Below are 27443 nucleotides of genomic sequence, written 5' to 3'. Positions count from 1 at the left end.
ACAATAAAGCTTATATCATAATGAGTGCACACTATCGAGGTCCTGTTTCGGATACATCAGATTGCCTTTCAATTCCAACTTTATTAAAAAAAACAATATTTGAAATCAGGAGATGCCTGACCTATAGATGTATGAAAGAGTTTTACCTAAAGGGAAATGATGTAAGATAAGTATGTTTCCAAATTCTATTTTAGGAATATAATCCTGTATCATTGAAAAGAGAAAAAGGTAATTCTTGATTGCGGTGAGAATATCCTTGCAGTAACTGTTGCGAAAATTCACTTCCTCATTTTTGTTCAAACAATATTATTAAAATATCAGCCTTGATTAACTATCTCCCAAAGCAAGCATGTTTTCAACGGCTCTGATGCTTTTGTGGATAACAATTTCTTTTTTATTTCTCAACAGTCATCTGTAGAAGAGAATTGCTTAAAGTAAGATATTTATAATACAATATTTTCAGCATGACAATATGTGGTAATACAAAAATACAGGTAGTTTGTACATAGTATATGAGCTCATTTGTTGAACATTTAACCATTTGTCGTGATCATGAAACATCGAATAAATTTGCAGTTGATTTACATATTTGTAGAACTGGTCAAGGAACATCCTGTTGTGCGGACTATTACAACCTTGCGGGAAAATGTGTTCGTAAGTATATAGTGTTTTATTTAGACATATCATAATTCTGTACATGGAGATTATATACGTCTCTGTCTGACAAGATATTGTATTCTATCTAGCTTGTTCGTCGGGAAAGTTTGGACCCAACTGTATGCACACTTGTCAATACCCAAAATACGGACGCCGATGTTTGGAGGGGACATGTCGATGCCCACCAGAGTTTTGTGATCCATCCCTTGGTTGTAGAGGACGTAAATATATTGTTTGTTCTGTTTATGATCAGTTTTTCAATCGCGGCAATCTACTGACAAACAAATTGATGGTGCAGAAGTTTCAACCGTCTCATTTAAAGTCTGCATTTCGCACATTCTATTGTTGTTATAACGATCTAATATAACAATACAACCTGTTTTAGGGTAAAATGCTGTCTGACGTGTTTTACACCAATTGTTTGGCCGTTCCTTTATACACACTGATTTTAAATATGGATTACTCCGTTTACCTGATCAAGATATAGGGTTTATTGAGGATGTGACCGGTCGACAGGGATGCTTACTCCTCTTGGGCATCTGATCCGACATCAGATATATACAGGGGTCCATGTCCGTGTCCAACTCGTAATGTTTTATTCTTTATTAAAAGTTCATTTTCTTCACCTTTTCATAACAATAGATTAGTTGAATAAAACAACAGCAATCATATCAAATGCAGTTATGAATTTTGACTTTATTTCATATTAGAAGTACTGTTTAGAACTGGAAAATAAATCCGGTAGAAACCTATGTGTTGTACTCGCAGAATGCTAGATTTACCCAACTGTTTCAAATAAAGGGACAGATGCAGATAAAAATTAGTGTTCATTAAGAAAGGTGAAGGTGAGATCAGGTGCCAAGGAGGAGTAAGCATCCCCTCTCGACCGGTCACATTAGTCTTGATCAGGTAAACGGAGTGATCCGTAGTCAAAATCAGTGTACCATAAACGGCCTAACAATCACTATGAAACACGTCAGACAGCATTTGACCCAAGGCTATATTTTGGCAACTAGATTATCATAACGACTATAGAATTTGCGAAATGATACAATTAATCAAGTTTGTCATCTTTAGACGATACTTTACAAACTACATTTGAAATTACATTGGTTAATTCATCCAACGTTTCCATAGATTTTACTACATTTGATTACGTAAAAAAGTTTCCAAATGAAACTGATTAGTATCTATGCAAAAAGACAAACTGTTTTCATTTCTCAAAATCTAACATTACATGAACTGATTCTCTTTCAGCAGAAAAGCAAACAAAAGGAGTTCTCTCGACTCTACTGACAATGGATTCCTTTTCTTTTTCAAATTCTGAATCAACTCTTGATACAACAAATATAAAGTCTGCAACGCAATCAAAATCAGACCACACAAAATATATCTCAAATCCAAGTTCTTTGTTGGTGTTAATCATCATTTTAGTAATTGGTGTAATCGTTGTCGGGTTATTTGTTGCAGTTGTATTCTTTCAGCTGAGAGTAAGAATCAAATTACGATTTGATAAACCGCCGAAAAGAGGTTCTCTTGCAGCGTCCCAACGACAGGTACATGTAGATACCTATTGTGCAATAGAAGACAGCGATGTGGTTGAGGATGGAAGTAACACCGCGGAAACTGAACCAGAAGTTTATGAAATAATCGATCAGTCTAAAAAGGACATAACAAAGTATGCAGCTTTGCCGTCCAGAAATAGTGTCTCTAAGTATAGAAGTAAAACACCATCCACATTCTCACTGCAAAAGATACTGGAATGTAATGAAGAGGATAAAAGGAAAGGGGTACAGATGAGAAAAGACAAAACAGATTTGCAAATTTCACAAAAAAGACTCGGTAAAACCTCTGCACAAGTCAGTGGGTATATTGTTATTGACAAGAGAAAACAGGAGGATTACGTCTCCATGGATGGCGATAGCCTCGTCAGTGCCATCGCTGTATCTAGCGAAAATGTTGAAATTGACAACAAATTTAATGGTAATGGAGAGTCAAATGCATAACAATACCAGCTTTTTAAAAAACCAAATATGAATTCTGTTTGGTGCATCTGAATAAATTTCAAATAAGTATCTTAGAAATTAATATATTTGTCCAATCCAACGAGTTCGTTTTTGGTTTTCGATAGAATAATAATAAAAAATTACAATACAAAAACATTGATTATTTGTTATAACTAATTCTTCTGAAAATTAAAATACTTATCGTAACCCGATTATTAAGCACCAAATTATTTCCGTCCGTGTAATATTCTTGTCAATTGCATTGGAATATGATTATTAGAAGTATTTTTCTAATTAACATAGGAAGTAAATCAAAATATAATAAGTACATTCCCCTCTAAATAAAGGAAATTAAATTGATATGGGGAAACAATCTATATGCATGTACATGTATAAATGAGCAATAGACAGGTGAAGTCAGAAATATTCGATTTTTGATCAGTCATAAAAATACTTGTTGAACATTTTGATTATATGCACAAGTACTCTGAAGTTGATGGTAAAAGGTGCCAGAGTTCTTCATTGAAATATTCAGATTCTGAATCAATTCTTGATACAAGAAATTTAAAGTCTGCCACCCAATCGAAACTAGACCACACGAAATGTCTCAAATCCCATTACTGCTTTGGTGGTTATTATTGGTGTCATTGTCGTCGGGTTTCGCGTTGCAGTTGTACATGTAGTCTTTCAGTTGAGAGAAGAATCAAATTATGATTTGATCAACAGTTGAAAAGAGGTTCTATTGTATCATACCAGCGACAGGTACATGTAAATACCTACTGTGAAATAGAAGACAGCGATATGGTTGTGGATGGAAGTAACACCTCAGAAACCGAACCGAACCAGAGGTTTAAAAATTCATTGATCAGTCTAGAAATGAAACAACAGAATATATTAAAGATTTACAGTCTCGAAATAGTGTCTATAGACATGCACTTTCTCACTGCAAGAGATACTGGAATATAATGAAGAGGATTAAGAAAGAGAAGTACAGATGAGAAAAGACAAAACTCATTTGAAAATTGCACACAAAAAACTAGGTAAAACTTCTACACAAGTTTGTGTGTATATTCTAGTTCGTCGATACAACCTCGCATTGGGTCAAATGCTGTCTGACGTGTTTCATACCGATTGTTAAGGCGTTCTTGGCATACTGATTTGACTGCGGATAACTCCGTTTACCTGATCAGGATATGGGGCTCACGGCGGGTGTGACCGGTCAACAGGGGATGCTTACTCCTCCTAGGCACCTGATCCCACCTCTGGTGTGTCCAGGGGTCCGTGTTTGCCCAACTATCTATTTTGTATTGCTTGTAGGAGTTATGAGATTGATCACTGTTCGTTATCTTCACCTTGCATTGACATGGTTACGATACACAGAAGGAGGATAGTGTATCCATGGATACGTAGAGTGAACATGTTGATACTGAATCAAATGCATGCCAGTATAATTTTTAACCAAACATGAATTATTTTTGGTGTATCACTACAAAATCTAAATAAATATAACGAAATTGATTTGTTCAATCCAACGAGGTTTCTTTTTATGATAGAAAATAATATAAAATTACAAAATTAAGGAGTTTTTATTTCTTATACCTGCTTGTTCTAAATTTAAAATATTTAGTTTATCAAAATTTACTCTTTAGCACACATTTTTTTCTGTCTGTGCCGGGAAAAACTTGATATCAAATAATCATTTATGTTTTAATGTTATGCACTTATCCTAGCCTGATTGTTAAGCTCCAAACTATTTCCTTATCGTGTGATATTTTGAATTTCAATCATTAACAGAAGTACTTTTGTAGTTCATAGAGGAAGTAACCAAAATATAATGAGTATATTCCTTTCTCAATAAATCGAATTAAATTATGAAATCTGATCCATTGGGAAGCAATATACATGAATAAATTAGCAATCGAAAAGTGAAATATTCTGTGTTTGATCAGCCATAAAAATACCCGTTTTTACTATTTTGATTATATGCACAAGTACTCTGAGGTTGATGGTAAAAGGTGCTAGAGTTTGTCACTGACAGCACATATGTAATATATATATATATATATATATATATATATATATATATATTATGTCACCCAACAGTGTGTTTGAATTGATATGGACACAAACCATTTTCTTTATTGGTTGCCATTTTAAGTTATTTTCAAAAGCTTCTACAAGAGAAGAAATATTTTGTGGCCTTCAACTCGACATTTAGATACATCAAAGACGTTCTATCTATTAACAACATTCTTTTTCATTCATATGTCGACTACTTGACAGAGAACATCAGCTTTAATGCATATATTGTGATTTTCCTTTACCTAATCGTCACATCCGTTCTAAATATACTGATGTTTTTCCCATACACATTGGATATGGAAGTGACGTCATGTACTGTAAATTCAATTTTCTTTCTTTTATAACCCTGGAGAAGGCCAACATTAGAAGTTTAACAACTACTTTATATACATGTATGTGATGAATAAATCTTTTGAAAACTGAATTGTGATGCCTTGGGATAGCTTTGATATACAGTAAAGCTCTGACCGATCACAACCTACGTTATCCCTATGTATTAATCAGGTAAACGGAGTAATCTGTAGTCAAAATAAATATGTAAAGAACGGTCTAAAAATTGTATGATAGGCGGGTGTGACCAGTAGACAGGGGATGCGTACTCCTCCTAGGCACCTGATCCGACTTCTGGTGTGTCCAGGGGTCTGTATTTGCCCAACTCTCTATTTTGTATTGCTTATAGGAGTTATGAGATTGATCACTGTTCGTTATCTTCACCTTTCATCAGATGAATCTGTCTCTTATCTTACAAATGTGAATGATGCACTGGAACATGACAAATCTCATGAGTATTATTATCAAATCCAAGGAGATCTGTTCCGTTCAGGTAGAAAGGAATGTATTTTTCGTAGTTTATACTTTAAAATATATGAAGACAATTAACGTACACAGAAACAACTCTTTAACAGAATTTATACTCCAGAAATTAGAAAAATTGCCATTTCAAGAAATCTTTCTTAGATAGATTCTATTATCAACTAGATGCTGGATAAATCTTATTCCTAATTGACTTATTTTAGCATCCATATATATTTGACATACACATATTAAGATATTGAACAGTAATCACTATATACCTCTTTGTAACGTTAATATTTTCAGAGATAATGTACATCTATTTATGATTCAATTGAATTCAATATGGGGGTGTAGCTGTGTGAATAGTAGTATTATGTACAATCTTCGTCTATCTTATTCTAATATATGAACATGTACAGTATTGTTAGAATGAAGTCCTGTATATACTGTAACCTTCACATATGCTGAATATACATAAATATGGACTATAGACATTAACATAACGACCGATTCTAATAACCATGCCTACCAATTTCCTTAAGCATGCCTAGAAACCATGCACTTTCGAAAATTGCACAGAATGAAAAAAAAACCCCAAAAAGTTCTTATTTTGTCTCTGTAAAGTTAAAGGGACATGGGCACCATTTGAGCTGAACGTTTTCAAGTTTTATTTTTCCATTTTTAATGTTTACAATGCTTAAAATTTTCATTCCACATTTTGAGGTTGTCAATATTTTTTTTCAAATTTTCCGCTTGTGGAAAAAAAACAACAACAATTCAATCAAAAAGAATCAAATTATACTAAAACAACGTCTAGTAAAATAGGACTGTATTTACAATCAAATCTGATTTGATTTGGTATCCCCAAACCTTTATTTTCTCCAATGTCTGAACCCTCAACTTCATTTTATAGTCCCTTTTAAGTTAGAGCACAAAGACGTCGTTTAATACCATTGAGAACTACAAATAGTCAAAATGTTACCGTGTGAAGTTACCATGAAAAAGTCGTCTTTGGTAAAGTGGTTGTGAAACATAACACTGTGCGGCCCAGGGTACCAGAGTTTATAGCGACATTCATTGCAATTTCTTTTGATTACGAGAATTCAAAATTTTCTAAGCTTTTATCATTTGGAATTCAAAACACCGCGGGTTAAACAAACAAGAACACAGCAGCGCGTTGGCATGACCGTTAAAATAATTCACTTTCCTTGGTTACTACCGAAAGTGTGTATTGATATATATATATATATATATATATATATATATATATATATATATCAACTCGAAATACATTGCATTTACTGTGATGTGAACAATTATATTTATATCATGTATTTTCAGATGCCTGTTTTTGTTGTTCTTTATTTTCATTCATAAACATTTTACAGAATGCTAATTTACTTGCAAAGTTATCTGTATCAATGTCAAGTACGGCTGCAACACCCTACAATTCATGCAATGTTTTACAAATTAAATGGTGCATTTTCGACATGCACTTTCCATGAAAGTCTTAGCACAGAATATTATAAAAATGTAATGCAAGCTTGACTTAACACTGTTTGTTGACATTTGTGCAATGTTGGACCGCGACAAGTTTATCCCTCCAGCTTCCGGTGTAAAGGTTGGTTGGTTATATGTTGTTTAATGTCCCGCTCAAGAATTTTTCACTGATACGGAAACGTCTCCGGTGTAAAGGAAGTAATTGCAAAAATGTAGACCATTACGACAAAAATTAGGCATTTACTACAAAACACCACTGCATAAATTGTACCACACATTGTCAAAGGTTTGACCGACAATTACAGATGTAATTTGCATACAATATTTATTCTGTCTATCGTAAAGTAACATATACTGATTATATTTCAGTAGCAAAACAAAATCCAGAAGTTCTCTCGGCTTTCTTGACAACGGATTCCTCATCTATTGTGAACTCAGAATCTACCCTTCGTACAACAAATATAAATTCTGTCACCCAGTCAAAGCAAGGCCACACCAAAAATGTCTCAAACGCCAGTTCTTTATTGGTGATGATCATCATTTCAGTAATTAGTATCCTCCTTGTCGGGTTTCTCATTGCAGGTATAGTCTTTCAACTTAAAGGAGGAATGAAATCACAATTGAGAAACCGTCGAAGCTCCCATGTTACATCCCAGCTACAGGTACATACCTATTGTGAAATAGCAGACTACAGAAACTGTATCGGAAATTCAATGATCCATCTGATAAAAAAAGAACACAACAAGGTACACAACTCTATCGTCTAGAAATAGTGTCTCTAAGCGCAGAAATAAAAAAGTGCACCGCCACGGCACATGATACGCCCGTCACATATTGTTAACAGTATAGATTGTACCCATTAAAACATTTTTTATATCACCTTAATTAAATGTCACAGTGACCTTAAAGTAGGATGCGACACACCTTCTACCTAAGATGCATTAGTTGACCAATTTTGGTGATTCTAGGTCTAATAGTTTTCAAGTTATGAGTCGGACAAGTTTTTGCTATATATGGCCATATCTTCTTAATGAAAAGTCACAGTGACCTGGTTTTAATGTGCGACACACCTTCTACCCAAGATGTATCTACAGACAAAGTTTGATGAATCTAGGCCTTGTAGTATTTAAGTTACGGGTCGGACATGAAAAAGCTAACAGACGGACGGACATACGGACGGACATGAACGCCATACCATAATACGTCCCGTCTTAAGAAGGGCGTATAAAAACAAAATATTGACTTTCTCAATGCAAACATACTGGAATGCATTGAAGAGGATAACGGGAGGGAATTACAAATAAGAAAAGGCAAATCACTTTCAAAAATTGTACAAAAGACTAAGTAAACCTGGGCACAAGTCAGTGAGTATATTGACATGGATAATAGAACACAGAAGGAGGATTACATGTCCATGGATGCTGTAACTTGCAAAACATGTAGCTGAAAATCACAATAGGTTTAATGGCAATAGAGTTAAATGCATGCTGTCATTTTTCAACGCTAACACGAACTCTTTTATTGTATCTAAATAAAGTCTAAATAAATGTAAGAGAAATGGTTCTTGTTTATGCAAGCAGTCTTATTTTTTTCACTTTGATACCCCATTCTGGTCAAAATGGGACAATATAATTATCATTGAAAAGTATACTGTCCCGTGATATGAAGCAAGTTCTATGATATTTGCATGTTTCCTTTTGTGATAGTATTAATCCACACGTTGCCAATGCCCTTTAATGAAGTAGAAGAATAAAAATAACCATTTCCTCATTAAGCATTTCCTTCACTTCTTAAACACCTGTCATACTTCATACACTGATATACATATCAATAGTGAATTTATTTTCAGAGTATTTACCAAATATGTTAACACGTCTACTGATTAATCTTCTAATACAGGCTTATTTTTCACCCACAACATATTCGTAAGTCTTCGTTTTATATAAGTTTATACTCTAGTCATCCAATAATACATTCTCATGTTACAAGACATCAATTAACAAAGTATATCATGTTATTTTAAGGGAGAACCAAAAGCCTAAAACATGCAAAGCTGATTTCATGTTGTCGAATGATACCGGGAGGTGTGTTGGTATGTTGCTTTACGTTGTACTTGTACATTAATCATATCGATGATTAACAAAGACTATGTTTAAATTCCTTGTTTGTTTTACGTCACAACGAGAATTTTTCACTCATAGCAAGACGTCAACAAAAGACTAATGCTTAGCGCTCATGGCAGTAGCAGTGAGGATTCTTTAACGTGTCAATGCTTGCCGAAACACGTTACCTCCGTTTTTAAGATCAAGTCCGAAGGATCGGGGTTAGAATAGGTCCTCCGTACCCCTTGCTTGTCGTAAGAGGTGACTAAATGAGGCGGTCCTTCGGATGAGACCGCACAAATTGACGTCCCGTGTCACAGCAGGTGTGGCACGATAAAGATCCCTCCCTGCTCAATGGCCATAAGCGCCGAGCATAGGCCTAAAATTTGCAGCCCTTCACCGGCAATGATGACGACTCCATATGAGTGAAACGTTAGAAAATATAAAATCAGTCAGTCTAGATGCCGAGCGTTTGGCGATGGAGCAATTACTGTGTATACATCTTAAGGTTAACTCGACCATACCACAATCGGGTCTCGACCTCACGAACTCCCGGGTTCGAATCGAACGCTCTACCACTAATCTACCGGTTCAAACACGTGTACAACAGTATAACAATATATCTATGCCTTAACAGTCACACGAGTATCACACATTAGAAATAGGTATATAATGATTATGTAATGAGTGAGTGGATCTTGCAACCTTGGCGAATTGACTGACTTCTGTTTTTACATATCTTCTATATATTTGTACAGATATTATATACAGCTCCTGAAGTCTCTAAATGAGTGAGATGTTTTGAGTAGGCTTTCAAACCGCTGGACAAATAGTTCTCAACAGTTATTAATCAGTAAACTTTATATTTCTCTGAAGATGATTGTTCTTGGTCATAAAAATCTGTTTGGCGATAGCAGCCCTTGTTCCGAAGAGGAAGTTTCAACTGTCTTAATATTCTAAAGTTCAGGTCAGATACATATATTATCTGACGTGTTTCATGACAACTGTTAGGCCGTGCTCTCAATCCGGATCAAACCAGGGAGGTCACTGCGGATGTCACTATTCAAGAGGGAATGTTTATTCCTTTTAGGCACATGATATCACCTCTGGCGTTTCCAAGGCTCTGTGTTTGCCTTTTAATTTTGTATTCTTTACTGGGTTTATGAAATTGTTCTCAATGTGAAATTTTACCTTAGCAGTACATAAACATGAGACGATATACAAGATTATATCAGATTAGTGCACTCTGGTGTTCAATTAAGAACAACTACATATTACAAGAAGTCAATTTTGTTACATTGTCTAAATCTAGCGAATGTTTGAAAATTGTCTATTTCAGAATGTATGTTGGGTTACTATGGACCAGAATGTATCTACAAGTGCCCTTACCCAACATTTGGTCGACGTTGTTTGGATGGAAAATGTAACTGTTCACGAGAGTTCTGTAATGTCTCTACAGGGTGTATATCAGGTAATGAAAAATACAAGCTCTGCAAGCAATCAAAATAGATTTATTTTTTGTTGGTCAGTTTTTAATAAAACTTGCATTGCATGATGTGATGTAAACCCCTGGTGAACTTAGAGAGCACTATTGTTTTTAAAGCTTCATTTATAATGAGCACTTACCGTCCTTATAGATTTAGCACTCTTTCTCATTGAATTATAAACACAGGAACTATTTTCAATGAGGCAAATCAACAACTCACTTTACAAAACATTCGTGCACATTGCATACCAATCGAGAAGTGCGTTCAGTGAAGAATCGTAAATATGATAAATGCTTTTACATGATGATATTTCTCGTTTTGTATCGTAATTAAGCTGACTTTAATTGTTTCATACATAGTATTTTCTGTATATGTTCCATACCTTTAAATTAACTTTCAAGAAACCTATAAATTTCTCTTCACTGATTATTTTTGAGATCATAAAATATACAGCACCAGTATGGGCAAAACCATTTTCTGATAATTACCATGTAAATTTCACATTATCACACAAAATATTACGATGGTTAATCTCATGCCTTCACAATGAAGGTAAGCATTGTAATCCTAAGTGGTGATCATAGAAGCTAAGCTGAATAAATAAAACACCCCTCTCTCTCTCTCTCTCTCTCTCTCTCTCTCTCTCGCTCGCTCTCTCTCTCTCTCTCTCTCTCTCTTATAGACACGGAACATGAAAGAAAAGCAGAAAATTACAAGTGTAGTCTGCAATAATAATAATACTAATAATAAAGCCTTTATTTATCCAGGATTACATATTTAGGGATAACGCTAGTTTTCAATATGGTCCTGCATATAACACACATACAGACAGATATTAGTAAAATAAACACAGATTGAAAGAAGTAGAATACATATAAACTGAAGAAATAATTATGAATGTAAGATAAATAGGAACAAAATGAAGCTTAAAAGGTATAGTGATAATCTCTAAGATAATTTCTCTTAAAGTTTCTTATATTTTCACTCAAGACATTCCACATTGTGCTCCCTGAAATGCTGAAAGATCTTTAAAAATATTCTGTTTTTGCCCAGGGTATATACAATATATTTGAATTAGAATTTTCAGTTTGCCTCTGACTGACTTCTGATACACATTTAAATAATCTGGCATTAAACCATGTAAAATTTTATACACTAAAATGACTTTTCTATAGACAAAGTAATCTGATAGAGGCAGCCAGTTAAGTTGTGTAAACATGACATTAGATGGTGTTTCAAAATTTCTGATGTTAAGAATTACCCTTGCAGCTCGTTTTTGCAATATAAAAAGCTTATTCACATTTTCAGCATTTCTTGGATTGCTCCATATAATACAACAATATGTAAAATGTGGGAAAATCATAGTATTAAAAATCTGCAGCAGTAATCTAGGGGAGACCGGGGAGGTTGAGCATTTTGATGAATACAATTACATGGATCATGATTTGAAATTGACGATTTATAAGAAATTTTGGTATAATATTACAAATGTTGGAGGCGCTAATAGTGCTTGCCAGAGGGCTCTAAGCAATGCTTTCCCTACCCACGAAAGAAAGGAAAATGCCATCTGTTATCAAATTTCTGTAGAATGGGGAAACACAATTACTTCGAAGAAATGATATTGAAAGTATGGCAGAAAAAGTTTGTAATCATATGAACTTATTAATATATCTCAAATATACTACACACATAATTTAGTTACAATTTAAAGTACTTTAAAGGGGCATGGACACGATTTGAGCTGGGAATTTTCTTATTTTATATTTCCATTTTTAATGTTTAGAATGCTTAACTATATTTCTAATGGTCATCAAAAATTTGAATATCAGTTGTCGAGGTATATTGGAGATACAGAGCTCATGATTCTTTGTTATGTTTATAAACAAGGCTTATGCCATGAGTTTGCTTACACATGTTAAATACACTATTAACAGTTCGTTCAAAAGCAGATTTTTTCAATTTACAAGTTACTTTGGAACACAATTTCTAGTGTTTAGCACAAATCATTTTGTTTTAAATATGCTATTTTCTATTAAGCAATCTATATGTAAACAAAAACATGACACGAGCCTTGTATACATAAGAAAGAATTTTGAGTACTGTATCTCGCTTATAACTCAAAAATTCATATTTAAATTTTGGTTGACCATCAGAAATACTTTAGTTAGCATTGTAAACAATAAAAATGGAAAAATAAAATTTTAATTTTAATCGTGTCCATGCCCCATTAATACTTTATCTTTTTGCAGTTGAGACCAAATACTCTACTATTTTGACCACACAAGTAGGAAACTCTTTTCAACCCAGAGGTCATAGTAATGGCAAGGACAACACAATTAATGAGGATTCTGGTATTCTGCTTACTAACTTTCCAACCACTGATTTTACCAAAGCCAGAAGAGAGGAGGTAAAACCCAACCTCAGGAACTCTGATCCTGACAAAAAATCCGAAGACGGTTTTTATCAAAAGTCCAGGAAACACAGACATACAAACTATGTGTCAGTCATTCTTGTTACGTTCTTCGGAACCTCGGTGTCAGTTCTGTTGATTGTTGCCGTGGGATACCAGATTTGGTCCAAAATGTACAGAAATCGTGAACAAAAACCAAGACATCTATCTGTTACTTCTGACCCAGAGCAAAGAGGAATATACAATGAAATCAGCAATGCAATGAACAACTAACCAACCAGTGTCTTTTAAAGTACATGTTTAAGAATAGTCAATAGAACGGAAGCAACTAAACTCCAGAAGAAAATATTCTGTCACGATGTATTCTGAGGTAGTGAGCAGCACTTAATGATATGTTGAATATATTTAGGATCATAGGATACTCTTGTCAATATTAGTTTAATGAAATATAATTATAATTCCTGAAATATGTCTTCTTTGTATCATTTAAAGCATATCCTATGAGGCATGAAAGGTGAAAATAACGAACAGTGATCAATCTCATAGCTCATATAAGGAATGCAAAATAATGACTTGGGCAAACACGAACCCTGGTTATACCACATCTAGGATGAGGTGCCTAAGAGGAGTAAGCATTCCCTGCCGACCGGTCACACCCGCCATGAGCCCTATGTCTTGATCATCTGTAGTCAAAATCAGTATGCCAAGAACGGCCTAAGAATCAATATGAAATACGTCAGACAGCATTTGACCCAATGATAGGTTGTGCATGTAGTATTGGCAAACTAGATCATTATAACGACCATACAGTTTGCAAACTCCTGACTTTAAACGAGACTGTTGAAACCCCTGCTAGATCATCTTGTTTGTCAGTAGCCTGCCTCGATTTAAAAACTGATCATACGCAGAACAAGCTCTTGCGTATCGAATCAGTTAAGAGATATAAAAACCATGTGCAGGTGATAATAGAATTATATTGCTACATAAATATGGGAAGTTGACGATAGAGAAGCTGAAATCATCCCCTTTGTCATATAGTTCAGTTGTTAGTTTGCCGTTAATATTCATTTTCAATAAAATATCCAAGTACGAAGCAGATGTGGAGGACTCTGGTGTCTTTTATCTCGAGTTCACAGGGATATATCGAATCGACAACTGAATGAAAATGATTATTGTTAATAGACAAAACATCGTCAATACATGTATATCTAAATATCAGGTAAAAGGCCACAACAAGAGATTTTATCTACTCGTGTAGAAGCTTTTGAATAAACTCTGCTTCAAAAGGATATAAAAACGGGTCAGCTGACAAAAGAGCGCAAGTTGTGTTTATGGAAATTCCAACAGACTGTTGTAAGACCTAATCATCAAAGACTACAAAGATATTGTCAGTGAGGAACTCAATCCAGGATGTTTTTTATTGCAACTTCAGAGTACTTGTGCGTGGAATCAGAGTAGTGTTTAGCTAAGTGATTTTTGGATGGCTAATCACTAGATACAAATATTTCCTTATTTTTGTTGAAAAAGCAACTGTCTATGATGTCACTATGAATAAAAAAAATTACATCAATAATCAGCGCTCGTTTTTATAATTAAATGATATAGTTTTAAATCATAATATCGAATGAAATTGTTACAGGTGAATTGGTCTGTTATTTTCCATTTAAGCTAAAGGAAGAGGTGAGATGTTTGAGTTGAATTTCCTCATCACCAACATTTTAGTTATACATTTTGGATTGTCTCGTAAATCAGATTTGTTGAGAATGTCTTAAAGTTCCTTGAACTACTTTTCAATTCTCATCCATGACGTACATTATGTTCCTAGCTAAGATATTGTTTTACGAAGCCGAATGGTTAAATTAGACCCGTGGCCGAGTGGTTAGAGCATCGCGATCAATATCACACGGCCTCTCACCTCTGATCGGCGCGGGTTCGAATCACGCTCGTGCCGGTAAGTGAGAAAGTTTCCCAGTTTACTTTCGTAATGTCGGTGGTCTCTTCCCAGGTACATTGTATCTGGTTCTCTCTTCCACCAATAAAAACTGGACGCCACCAAATAACTGAAAAATGGTTGAGTGTGGCGGAATACATCAATCAATCAATTAAAATAGACCATCGACCAATAACGCATTTTATCGACTGAAGAGGAAGTGGGTGATCTTGGTCTCGATTTCTTAGTATAATAGCATACTCTTGTGTCCAGATTCATGACCTTAGCGGATGTATATCCACACCCAACACCTGTAATTTGCTGAATGTTTCACTAGTCTAGCCTCCTCTTCTTCACTGCTTCTGAGAGTTTGTTCAGGAATATTTTCTGGATGCCTTGCATTTTCTATACATTGATAAATCATCTTCCACCAATGAGAGATAGTAGTGATTTGCGATTCCCTGTTTCCCGCTAGGCGGCGATACTTGTCCCTGTCCAAGAACATCTTCATTACATTGGATGCGAGATAATGGTTGTAAAGTTTAACAATATATTTCTTCGCTTATATTTTCTATCGGTACAGGTGACTTTGTAAAGGAAATTATAATGAAGAACTACAAATATGGTATATTAAGTGTAGTTCAGTTTAAAAGGAAATTAAGAAAAAGTAATGCGAGAATCTCAGGTCGAAAGAGAGAACATGTCGATAGGTAATTCACATGTTACATGTACATTCAAGAATTGGGCGTGAATTAAAAACAAGAGGACTGCAAACGGTACAACATACACCCGTCGGAGAGTGAAATTCAACCTTGAAGCATATTATGCACTCTGAATTGATACCACACACTATCTGATATATATATATATATATATATATATATATATATATATACGTACATATATATAAAACAACAAATAATAATTGGAAAATGGAATTCCTGCTCAATTCAAATTATCTTCTAAAGGTTAATGCACAAAACATATTTAATACTGATTTCTTCAAAAACCTCAGGTAGCTTTTCTATCTTTTTAAGCGATCGACATACAATCATTCTTTACGAGGGTTATGGTATTCAAATCACAGGCAATACTTCTCATTACCAGCTCATTAGAGTTATCACGCTTTGATGACCCTTGTGCGTCATTGGTAAGAAAATACACAAGTCTCGCGAGTAAGTGCGAGATTACTGGGACATAAACGAAACGTTCATAGCATCCCCCCTTTCTAAGTTAAAGTACATGGCATATTTTTAAATAAAATAGCCATTGGTCAAACTGCATGTTTAAAATATCCTAACACTAATTTATCAAGGATGTTACATGTTTTTTAAATTCTACTGGTGTATTTAAAAAATTCCAAACAACGATGTTCTCTGTCCTAAGTCAATCAATATTTTGTAATTTTCAAAATAGCTTAGATGCAGTTTGGAAAATCATTTGTTGTGAATGCAGTTTGGCAGATACATAACTTATTCTAAAATATTGGAAAGAGAGAGAGAGAGAGAGAGAGAGAGAGAGAGAGAGAGAGAGAGAGAGAGAGAGAGAGAGAGAGAGATGTTACATGAACGATTACAAAGTCCATGCCATATGAACCTGTCCAAATTGTATGATAAATAGAATGTCTTCATAGTCTGACAGAATAATTTTAATAACATATGAATCCCATTAATTACAAGAAAAGTTATTGTGTCGGATGTGCATATTGGTTTTTCCCTTCACAGTTCTTCTTTCGATTGATGCTTTATATCGGTCAGATTTGGCAGATTTAGTACCAGCACTCCTTCACGTTGTTTAATACGTTCGTCCGTTTTCTTGTAATAATAATCAATTCCTAAATTTGCCTTTAGAAGTTTAATCAGTGTCGTGGTTTACAGTCGGTTATGATATGTATTCGATACCATAATTTATATTACGTATGCCTACGTAATGTTTACGTATGTTGTCCCGGTAGCACGACTTTACGCACCTTTAATTTGAAGAGCTCCACTAATGGAAATGATAAGTATTTGTATTGTTTGGGTTCGTATATACTATTGAAGACTCTTTTACTAGTAAATTCGAACCCTAAAATTATAATTGCCTGTGATGTGCTGTGTGCTGATTAAGTTAATAAACTGAAATAAAGGCTTTTGGGAACTGATTGGTTCAGTACATAATAGTATAAAGACATACCGCGTGTAAATGAATTTGTATATGTTACCAGTTTTTATGAAGTTTAAGGAAAATTGCAATTTTCTGACGGTGATATGTGATTTTGTTTATGTACGTCTTGCATCTTAAAAAGTGTGATGACCTATATATTTTATTTGATAATTTGTTAGTTTTAACTCTAATAAATGGAAATAAATACACTTTTAAAACTTGTATCAGATAAAACTGCGAGTATGGAGTTACCTTAAACGGGAATTAGCTGTGAAAGTGATGGCAACCTTTTTTTTTTTACCTCAAAATTCCCCAACGGCATAGGAATATATATCAATGACTAACAAAAACAATTATTTTGTACAAAAACAAGAGAAACCTAATAGAACTACGTTAGACAACCGCTTCTAGCGTAAAGAAATACATTAGGAAGAATTATTGTCTTGCAAAACAATAATTCTTTAATCACAAAAATTACCTATTCGTGTGCATGCTTTGAGGTTAAAAAGTGTTTGAAATAATTAAATATTGGTGTTATTACTGAAATATATAATATATTGCAATTTTCATTGAATTCAAATTTTGGTAACAAAATGACAGCTAATGGAGCTTTAATTGATTGATTGATTGATGTTTTCCGCCACACTCAACAATTTTTCATTTATCTGGTGGCGACCAGTTTTTATTGGTGGAAGGGAGAACCCAGATACAATGTACCTGGGAAGAGACCACCGACCTTCCGAAAGTAAACTGGGTAACTTTCTCACTTACCGGCGCGAGCGGGATTCGAACCCGCGCCGACAGAGGTGAGAGGCCGTGTGATTTTGAGAGCAACGCTTTAACCACTCGACCACGGATGCCCTAATGCCCCTTTAAAGTATTTCTATAAAAAAATATAAAATATGGACCAAACAGCTTTAAAAGGTCACAAGGTTAAACATTTTGATACCAAAGGTGGTCTTGTCACAAGGAATGTGTATGTGATATATGAGAGGCCTATCACTCACCATTCAAAAGTTATGATTCTGGAGGACAATCCTTACAACATAATGGAGATGATTCTGTAGACAAGATTAAATCTACACTTGCTGAAAAACGTGCAATTCGTCACAGTGAAAAGGGATTCTTGGCATTTGGGGATGAATGCTCAAAATAAAAAACAAAAACACCTATATTTGAAAACTGGAGAAATGTAGAGACAGGTATCCTTCGTGTGAAAAAATGTGATCGGAACATTGAAGATTTTCAGAAACTACAGAGTGATATAGAGAGTTCATTTATTGAATTTCATACTAGTGTACAACAGTATACTATTTTTCTCCAAAGACATTCGAGAAGTGAACAAGCTAAAGCTGAACATAAGAGATGTACAGAAGACTTTGAAAAAGGAAAGTTAGTTGTTGATAAGGCCTTGGATAATATTAAAGCTGTGAAACTGGAACTCTTAGAAACTGCATCTCAGATATGAAGACCCAACACAGAAAAGAAAAGAAGAGAAGAACGGAAGTTAGAAATTATGAGAAAGGAGGCAGAGTTAAGAAAGGAGAAGCTTCGTCTTGAAGAAGATGAATCAACTAGAAGAGCTGAAGTGAACAGGAAAAGAAGTGATTTAGATATTGACTTAAACGTGTTAAAGCAGGGACATATTGTAGATTGTTCTAGTGAAGATGATCTTGAGCAGGACCTTGAAAATCTTGATCACATTGAGAAAGAAAGTCCTAGTGAATGTACCAAGAAATATGTTCAAAACATTCCTTCAGCTTACGTTGATATGACCTCTAACATTCAACCCACTTCAGAATCTCACAACATGATGTCTGACATGACGTTATTTCTAATGAAAAAGCAACTTCTTCCGGAACGTTTCTCGAACTTTGACGACACTCCTGAGTCGTACAATGCCTGGAAATTAATCTTCACGAATATCATCAGTGAACTGAAAGTATCGAAGTTTGAAGAACTTGACTTACTGTTAAACAGACTTACTGGTAATTCTAAACTTACCGCCAGTGGCATCCGTAATGCAAATCTTGGAAAACCTGATCATGCATTGAAGGTTATCTGGGAAAGACTGGACCAAATATACGGGAGACCTGATATGGTAGAAGTCTCTATACGCCAACAGCTTGAAAACTTTCGATCTATGATATCATCAGAAAACAAACGGCTATATGATTTGCTGAACATTCTGATCAAGATAGAATCACTGATGACAAATTCTGCATTCTCAACTAGCTTGGCATACTTCAACTCATCAATAGGAGTGGATCCCATTGTTAGTAAATTACCATATCACCTGCAGGAGAAATGGATCACTAAAGCGTCTCCTTACAAGAAATCAAACGGTGTTCCTTTTCCGCCTTTTTCATTTTCTGTGACGTTCATTAGGGATATTACTGAAGTTAGAAATGACCCAGCATTTTCATTCATTGGTAGTAAACAGTTAACTCAGAAGCGCCCAGTGAATTCCAAAAAATCTGATGTAACGGATTACAACAACAACAACAACGTTCGTTGTCCTTATCATAAGGCAAGCCACAGCATAAATGACTGTAAAGCCATTCGTGCAAAAACTTGGTCAGAACGAAAAAACTTTCTACAAAGTAAAAACATTTGTACAAAATGTTGTATCTCAACTCGACATTTAGCAAAAGACCGTCAAGTGAAAATCCAATGTACAGTTTGTGGAAGTCGTAATCACCCTTCAGCATTACATTTCGACAAAGTTTCGTCAGCGAGTCCAAGCTTGCATGGCGGGGAGAAAGCGTATGGCTCTTCTACTTTACGGACCATGAAGTTGGACGCAGAAACAGTATCACCTGTATCCAAAACTCTCACAAACACCAGTGCAAAGTGCACCACTTTCTGCGGTGATCCTTTTCAAGGAAGATCATGCAGCAAAACTTTTCTTATCGATATATATTATCCAAACAATCCAAACCATATGCATCGGGTTTACGCAATTGTGGATGATCAGTGCAACCAGTCTCTTGCATTTCCAGAGTTATTCAATGCCTTGAACATTACTTCCTTACCAATTCATTACACTCTCACAACTTGTTCGGGAAAAACGGCTCTCAACGGTCGGCAGGTGTTAGGACTGAAAATGCGTTCATTTGACACATCTGTAACAATGGATCTTCCTCTTCTGATGGAATGTGATGACATCCCCCAATGAAATGTCCGAAAGTCCTACACCGGAAGTTGCAATGAGTTACCCGCATCTACGTATGATTGCACCAAGCATTCCATAGTTTGATGGGAATGCAAAGATACGACTTATCATTGGTAGAGATTTAATTGAAGACCATCACATTGAAGAACAAATCACTGGACCTCGTGGACAACCATTTGTGCAAAGAACTGGTCTTGGTTGGGCAATTATTTGCGATATTTGCTTTGGGAGACTTCACAAACGAACTACATTGAATGTAAACAAAGTGTCTGTTCTCAACAATGGAAGTGTAACTTGCAGCCAACTGTGTAAAAATCATATTGAAGTGAAAGAGCAGATGTCAGCTTCTAGTTACATCATTGGAAATCGTGACTTTCATTTCCGTGGTGACAATGTCTTCATGAAAACCCCTGACGATGATCGGACTGGTTTGTCAGTAAAACACAGGATTTTCCTAAAGTTAATGGATACGTCATTCACTAAGGACAGGACAGCCTATGGACCGCACCTCTTCCCTTTAGGGAGAACCATCTTGATTTACCTAACAATAGAACTCAGGCTCTACGTCGAGCTCAGATTCTACACTCTAGTCTGCAGAGAGATCCCGAGAAAAATGAACAGTTTGTGAAGTTTATGGAGAAAGTTATGAACAGTGGAGCAGCAGAAGTTGCACCGCCCCCAACACCAACTAGTTGTTGGTACTTACCTTTGTTTGGCGTTCGACACCCAAGGAAACCGGCACAAATCAGAGGCGTCTTTGATTCGTCAGCTATGTATGGTGGAATATCCCTCAATTCGGTACTCATATCTGGTCCAGACATGATCAACAGCTTGCTCGGGGTCTTACTTCGCTTTAAGAAGGACGAAGTGGCCATGACAGCTGATGTAGATCAGATGTTTTACCGATTTCGTGTAAATGGAGCCCACCGTAATTTCCTGCATTTCTTTTGGTACAGAGGAAATAATCTAAATGACATCATGATAGAGTACAGAATGACTTCGCATGTGTTTGGCAATAGCCCATCCCCTGCTATTGCATCTTATGGACTTTTTAAGACAATCAAAAACGCTGATCCTGATGTGAAAGACTTTGTGATTCACAACTTCTACGTTGATGATGGCTTAATCTCATTACCTAATGAATCTGATGCTATTAACCTTATGAAGCGTACACAGTCAACCATGAAAAATGAGGGTCAGATACGTCTTCACAAAATCACATCTAACAAACTAGCTGTAATGGAAGCCTTTGATGTCAGTGATCATGGAGAACTACTTAGAGATGACACAATTCACAGATCCCTAGGACTTTGTTGGAGTTTAAAAAATGATACCTTTGTGTTTATGATGCCTACTGAAGAGAAACCGTTTACTCGTCGTGGTCTACTTTCAACCGTTAATAGCTTGTTTGACCCAATAGGTTTTATATCACCAATCACAATAAGTGGCAAAATTCTTCTACGAGAATGTAAAACCTGAAGGAGTCGACTGGGATGAACCTCTAGCTGAAAACAATATTCTCAAGTGGAAAGAGTGGCAGTCGTCTCTTCCTTGTTAAAGTGATATCGCCATTCCTCGTATGATGACTCACACCTCTGTCAGCCTAGCCCAGACGTCAGAAGGACATATTCTCAGATGCTTCTGAAAAGGCTATAGCGGCATCAGCATATCTCAGAACTGTGAGTGACGGCCTAACCACCGTTCAATTTTTCATGGGAAGAAGCAAGTTAGCACCCCTTAAAAGCCATACCATACCTCGTCTGGAATTGTGTGGTGCTGTCCTGGCAACATAACTTGCTGAGATCATTTCTGTACAACTTGATATCCCATTGGAATTCATGAGATACTACACAGATAGCAGAGTTGTTTTAGGTTACATTAGCAACAGGACTCGTAGGTTTTATACCTATATAAACCGTGTTGACAATATATTACGAACATCTTCTGCCAACCAATGGAACTTTATCTCCAGCGAGAAAAATCCTGCACATTCCTGTACTAGATGCATTACTAATGTTACCAACATTATGCAGCTACCCTGGATTATTGGTCCACAATGGTTATGTGATATCACTGAAATGGAACCTACACAGTTTCCACTAGTAGAACCAGATAATGATCGAGAAATTCGACCAACTGATAGACCTGTCATCTGTGTACAAACTGATGTTACTATTACGACATCTAACCTCATCACCAAGAAATTTGATCATTTTGGTGATTGGAGAAAACTCATCATGGGTATTGCCTATCTCAACCGATTTTAAAGCTCGTCATGACAAGAATCTTATGCTACCTACCCATGGTGATGAAATACATGAAGCAGAGATATTTGTCCGATTATTCTTCCGAAGCGCAACCATATCTCTATCCTTTTGATAGTCATTTTCATGAGCGAGTAAAGCATCAAGGGAGGTTATTCACAGAAGGTGCACTTCTCACAGCTGGATTTTGGATCCTTGGAGGCAAACGTATGATTTCATCTATTATACATAACTGCGTAACTTGTCAAAAACTTCGTCGCAACCTTGAAACACAGATGATGGCAGATGTCCCAGAGGACAGAATACCACCACACCGTGGGAAGTTTCTACTCTCAGAACTAGAGGAGGAGCAGCAAACAGCAAACGATGGGGACTTATGTTTACATGTCTTACATCTAGAGCAGCTCATATTGAAGGTATTGAAGAGATGTCGAGCTCCTCATTTATAAATGCGCTGCGTAGATTTCTGCACTTCGTGGTCCTGTGAAAATAATACGATCTGACCGCGGCACCAATTTCATTGGGGCTGCTGAGGAGATGAAGGTGAACACCATTAAAATGGAAGAAGGACCAATTCAACAGTTCCTAGACAAATCTTGCATCACCTGGATTTTCAATGTACCAAATTCCTCCCATATGGGTGGAGTCTGGGAGCGAGTTATTGGAATGACAAGGAAAATCCTCAACTCGATGCTCTTAGAATCGTGTGGAAAACCTCTAACACACGAGATCCTAGCAACGTTCTTATGTGAAGTTTGTGCCATAATAAACTCTCGTCCTATCGCACCAATATCTTCAGATCCAAATGAAACGATGATTCTTACTCCATCTATGATTCTCACTGGAAAAGTTGATTTCCTTCCAGTTGTGTCCGATTCACTTAGTCAACACGATGTTTTTCGAGCACAGTGGAAACGCGTACAAGTACTAGCAGACATTTGTTGGAATCAGTGGCGTAAACAGTATCTTGTTATTCTACAGAGCAGACGCAAGTGGAAATGCGAAACAAGAAACATTAAAGTAAACGATGTGGTACTGTTAAAAGATTCTGCTGAAAACCGAATCAACTGGCCAATGGGTATTATCGATCGTGTATTTCCGAGTGATGACGGAATGGTGAGAAAAGCTGTTGTACGAACAATTCGAGCTGGCAAACCAACATTCTACATCAGACCCATTCATGAACTTGTGTTGCTGATTGACAGTGAACAGTGACATATGGACTTTGAGTGATCAATGGACTATGATATGTATTTTTCTGATACTTATATGCTTAATATACCAAGTGACAGCCTACATGTATTATTTATCAGTTTTTCATCATTTGTCGTTATTTGTATCCAACATTGTGAATTTGAGTGGCATCTTATAGATGTCAGGCGGGGAGTGTGATGGAACCTAGAGCTATCTTTCTTTGCCCTTGTTATTTTCATTTTGATAATTCAAGAGTTCCCTCTCCTTTGCGGAACTCTTCATTTTTAAGTCATGTTTACAGCGCGCGTTGCCCCATCGCATGCTACAAACGCCAGTAGACTTTCTCATGTTCCATCCCTGTCCCCTCAAATTGTAAGTATTATTATGTAGTTACATAATATAATAGATATTCTATCTATGTGGTATTTAAGTTATGCCATGTTTATAAGCTATATTTCATGCACCCAAGCATTCATAATCTAGGTTGTACAATGTTGTAAGTCGCCATGTTTTCTCGTGTTATCCATTTTATAAATCAAAACATGGTTTACTCTATTTTTGTGTAACTTTATTATTTGATTAGCTTTAATACATAACTCTAAAGTCAAATTGTAAATTCTACATTTCTATTTTGGTTTATTATCCTATTTAGACCCGACACGTTAATTTCTGTCAGGTTAGAGTTTTCAGATTGGGTGCATATTTTTTGGTATGTTGTCATGTCATATCATTACAAGTATTTTACTTGTGTTGATTATATATGTATGCATCATGTTTGCAGGTATCTATGTTATATATATATATATATATATATATATATATATATATATATATATATAAAGCACTAAATAATCACAACTAGGTACTGAAAATTTTCGCCCCAGCGACGTACGGCACCAACCGCCTAGCAAGATTGTCAAACCAGTGCGTAAGTCCACTCGGCCACAACGACTTGTATTTGTTATTTTGCAGTTTTTTATCCTCCCCGGAGGTTTTGTTTTCTCTGCCAAATAAAGAAAATCACCACACAATTGTCTTTCTTGTGCCAGAACACCACGCGTCCTATTGCAAGAATGAAATCTTTTCACTGTTTATTTATGTTAAAAAATACTTTACTTGTATGAAAGTGTTTTAAAAATCATGAACCAACTGTCTTTCTAACTATCTACAAATTAAATGATATTGACAACGGATTACCCTGTTTACCTGATCAAGGCATTTGGCTCATAGCGGGTGTGATCGATTGACAGGGAAGTTTACTCCTCCTAGACACCTAATCCCACCTCTAGTATGTCTCCAGGGGTCCATGTTTGCCCAACTCTTTATTTTGTATTCCTTGTTGGAGTTATGTGATTGATCATTGTTCGTTATTTTAGCTTTTCATGAATAGATAAAGAAATATGTTAAGATATGAAATAAAAGTAAGTAAAGGAAAGAGCAATAAAACTGACTTATTCATGACATCGCACTATTTCATGTACACGTATACCACACTCAGCATGGACGTAAACAGGAAGTTTCTTATCAATTGTCTCATTTAGAATCTAATGTTATTTACAATGAAGTGGATTGATTGGGTCGTGTTTACAAGTTATGGGTATCTCCATTTTTGCATCGATGGAAATATTTCTTTTTGTTTTCTCACGGTGTACAACTGCATGTACGAAGTAAGAGCTTTCATTTATGGATAATTGAATACCTTTATCATATAAATCAATTCAATGTAGGTTTTTTCTATCAATGGCAATGTGGTATTATATGAAGTATTGGTATTGAAAATTGTCAAAATGTTTCTATTTATTTCACATCAGTGAAAATACATCTTCAACTTGTTGTCCAGGCTATCGATTCGTCAATGGAATATGTATTGGTAAGCTTAGTAATAATTTACTTGTAGTAATTTTTTTTTATAACTTTTCCATTCATTAATACACTATCGTTCCTCTCCCTTTTCAAGACTCTTTTAAATAAAACATATGACAAGCCAAATGAATAGCACTGACATGTAATACTATATAGTAATATATTTATACTAATACTATCTAATCAAACATTTTCCATCAAGAGTTCCGTGAGCTGCGGGCACTACACTATTATCACTGGCCTTTTACAGAAATCTTGTAAAAGTCTCAAATATGCATCATTTATGTTTTGGACTAAATGCTCAGTCATATTATGAAATGAGATGCGATGAAATTGATGTCTACTGTATGTTGTTTACAGTCGCTATTTTCTAAGCCCGAATTTGGAACTACATAAAATTCATAATACATGTATGAAAATAGGACATTCAAGTGTTTGAAATTTGATTTAAAGATGGAATCGAAAGTAAAAGAGACTGTAAATGGGACGATAAAACTTATAATATAAGAGACAACCATCTAAATGGTGAAAATAAACTTTATAAATGAAGGAGTTTGATGTATCAACTGTTGACAGAACTTTTAAAGGAAAATAATGGAAATGTTTGTTTATGTCATGTGATTAAATTGTCACGTGATTCTAAGTGTAAGTGAAGCTTGCGTAACGCGCCATCTCATGAGAGAATGGTAATCATGAACAATTTCTTAATTGGCTTTACATATATATTTAAGAAATAAGTTTCAAATAGATTAGGGTATGAACTGCATAGCGTCACACCAGCATACTGTATGAAGCGCATTAGCTGTTTGTTAGTTACTGTATGAAGCGCGTTAGCTGTTTGTTACTTACTGTAAGAAGCGCATTAGCTGTTTGTTAGTTACTGTATGAAGCGGGTTAGCTGTTTGTTAGTTACTGTATGAAGTGGGTTAGCTGTTTGATAGTCACTGTATGAAGCGCGTTAGCTGTTTGTTAGTTACTGTATGAAGCGCGTTAGCTGTTTGTTAGTTACTGTATGAAGCGCGTTAGCTGTTTGTTAGTTACTGTATGAAGCGCGTTAGCTGTTTGATAGTTACTGTATGAAGCGGGTTAGCTGTTTGTTAGTTACTGTATGAAGCGCGTTAGCTGTTTGTTAGTTACTGTATGAAGCGCGTTAGCTGTTTGTTAGGTAGTATGTCGGTGTGAAGCGTTGCAGTTCACAACCTTATGCATTTTTTTAAAATAAAAATTATTTTTATATTAACATTCTGCTTTCATTTTTGTTCAAGAGACAAACTACAAGTATATTTATCAAGATTCATGCGTGTATTGTTCACAACTGCAACACGTTCGAGATGAAATGGCTATCGTAACAATTTGTAAAATTATTTAACGTAAAAAGATTGCAAAATTATATAGATAGATTAGATATGATGGATGAGCGCATTGGACGTGTCCCAATTCGCTCCTGAAACAAACTATTGATTAGCAAAGCCAAAAACGATATGAACATGTAATTTGCAATGCATATTCGTTTCTAAATTTAGTGCTAGCCCTTTTTTGTACATATTTTACTTCTACTGTTTGTCCTGATGTATATATCTATAGATCCTCTCGAGCCTCCGTGGCCGAGTGGTTAGAGCATCGCTCTCAAAATCACACGGCCTCTCACCTCTGTCGGCGCGGGTTCGAATCCCGTTCGCGCCGGTAAGTGAGAAAGTTTCCGAGTTTACTTTCGGAAGGTCGGTGGTCTCTTCCCAGGTACATTGTATCTGGGTTCTCTCTTCCACCAATAAAAACTGGTCGCCACTAGATAACTGAAAAATTGTTGAGTGTGGCCGAAAACATCAATCAATC

The 27443-nt window shown here is 35.6% G+C and overlaps 2 protein-coding genes across 2 annotated transcripts in view; both read left to right on the top strand.

Annotated features, from left to right (window-relative positions):
• LOC125648752 (uncharacterized) overlaps nucleotides 1-27443 on the top strand; it is a 232079-nt gene that overhangs the window by 128291 nt on the left and 76345 nt on the right. The gene's annotated exons all lie outside the window — the stretch shown is intronic.
• On the top strand, nucleotides 573-2809 carry LOC125648758 (uncharacterized). Its single transcript, XM_056154725.1, has 3 exons — nucleotides 573-654; nucleotides 747-878; nucleotides 1915-2809. The coding sequence occupies exons 2-3, from the start codon at nucleotides 779-781 to the stop codon at nucleotides 2661-2663; spliced, it is 849 nt and encodes a 282-aa protein (XP_056010700.1). The 5' UTR covers nucleotides 573-654; nucleotides 747-778; the 3' UTR covers nucleotides 2664-2809.

Source organism: Ostrea edulis, chromosome 2 (genome assembly GCF_947568905.1).
Source record: "Ostrea edulis chromosome 2, xbOstEdul1.1, whole genome shotgun sequence".
Classification (NCBI taxonomy): domain Eukaryota; kingdom Metazoa; phylum Mollusca; class Bivalvia; order Ostreida; family Ostreidae; genus Ostrea; species Ostrea edulis.
The sequence above is the reverse complement of the archived record's forward strand: the minus strand, read 5'-3'. Positions and strand labels throughout refer to the sequence as shown.

What these genes read in the sequence shown, in the direction of transcription:
- LOC125648758 (XM_056154725.1), top strand. Translation starts at nt 779, where the DNA reads ATGCACACTTGTCAATACCCAAAATACGGACGCCGATGTTTGGAGGGG. An exon ending in ATCCCTTGGTTGTAGAGGAC is followed by an intron (nt 879 to 1,914) that starts GTAAATATATTG and finishes ATTCTCTTTCAG; the next exon opens with CAGAAAAGCAAACAAAAGGA.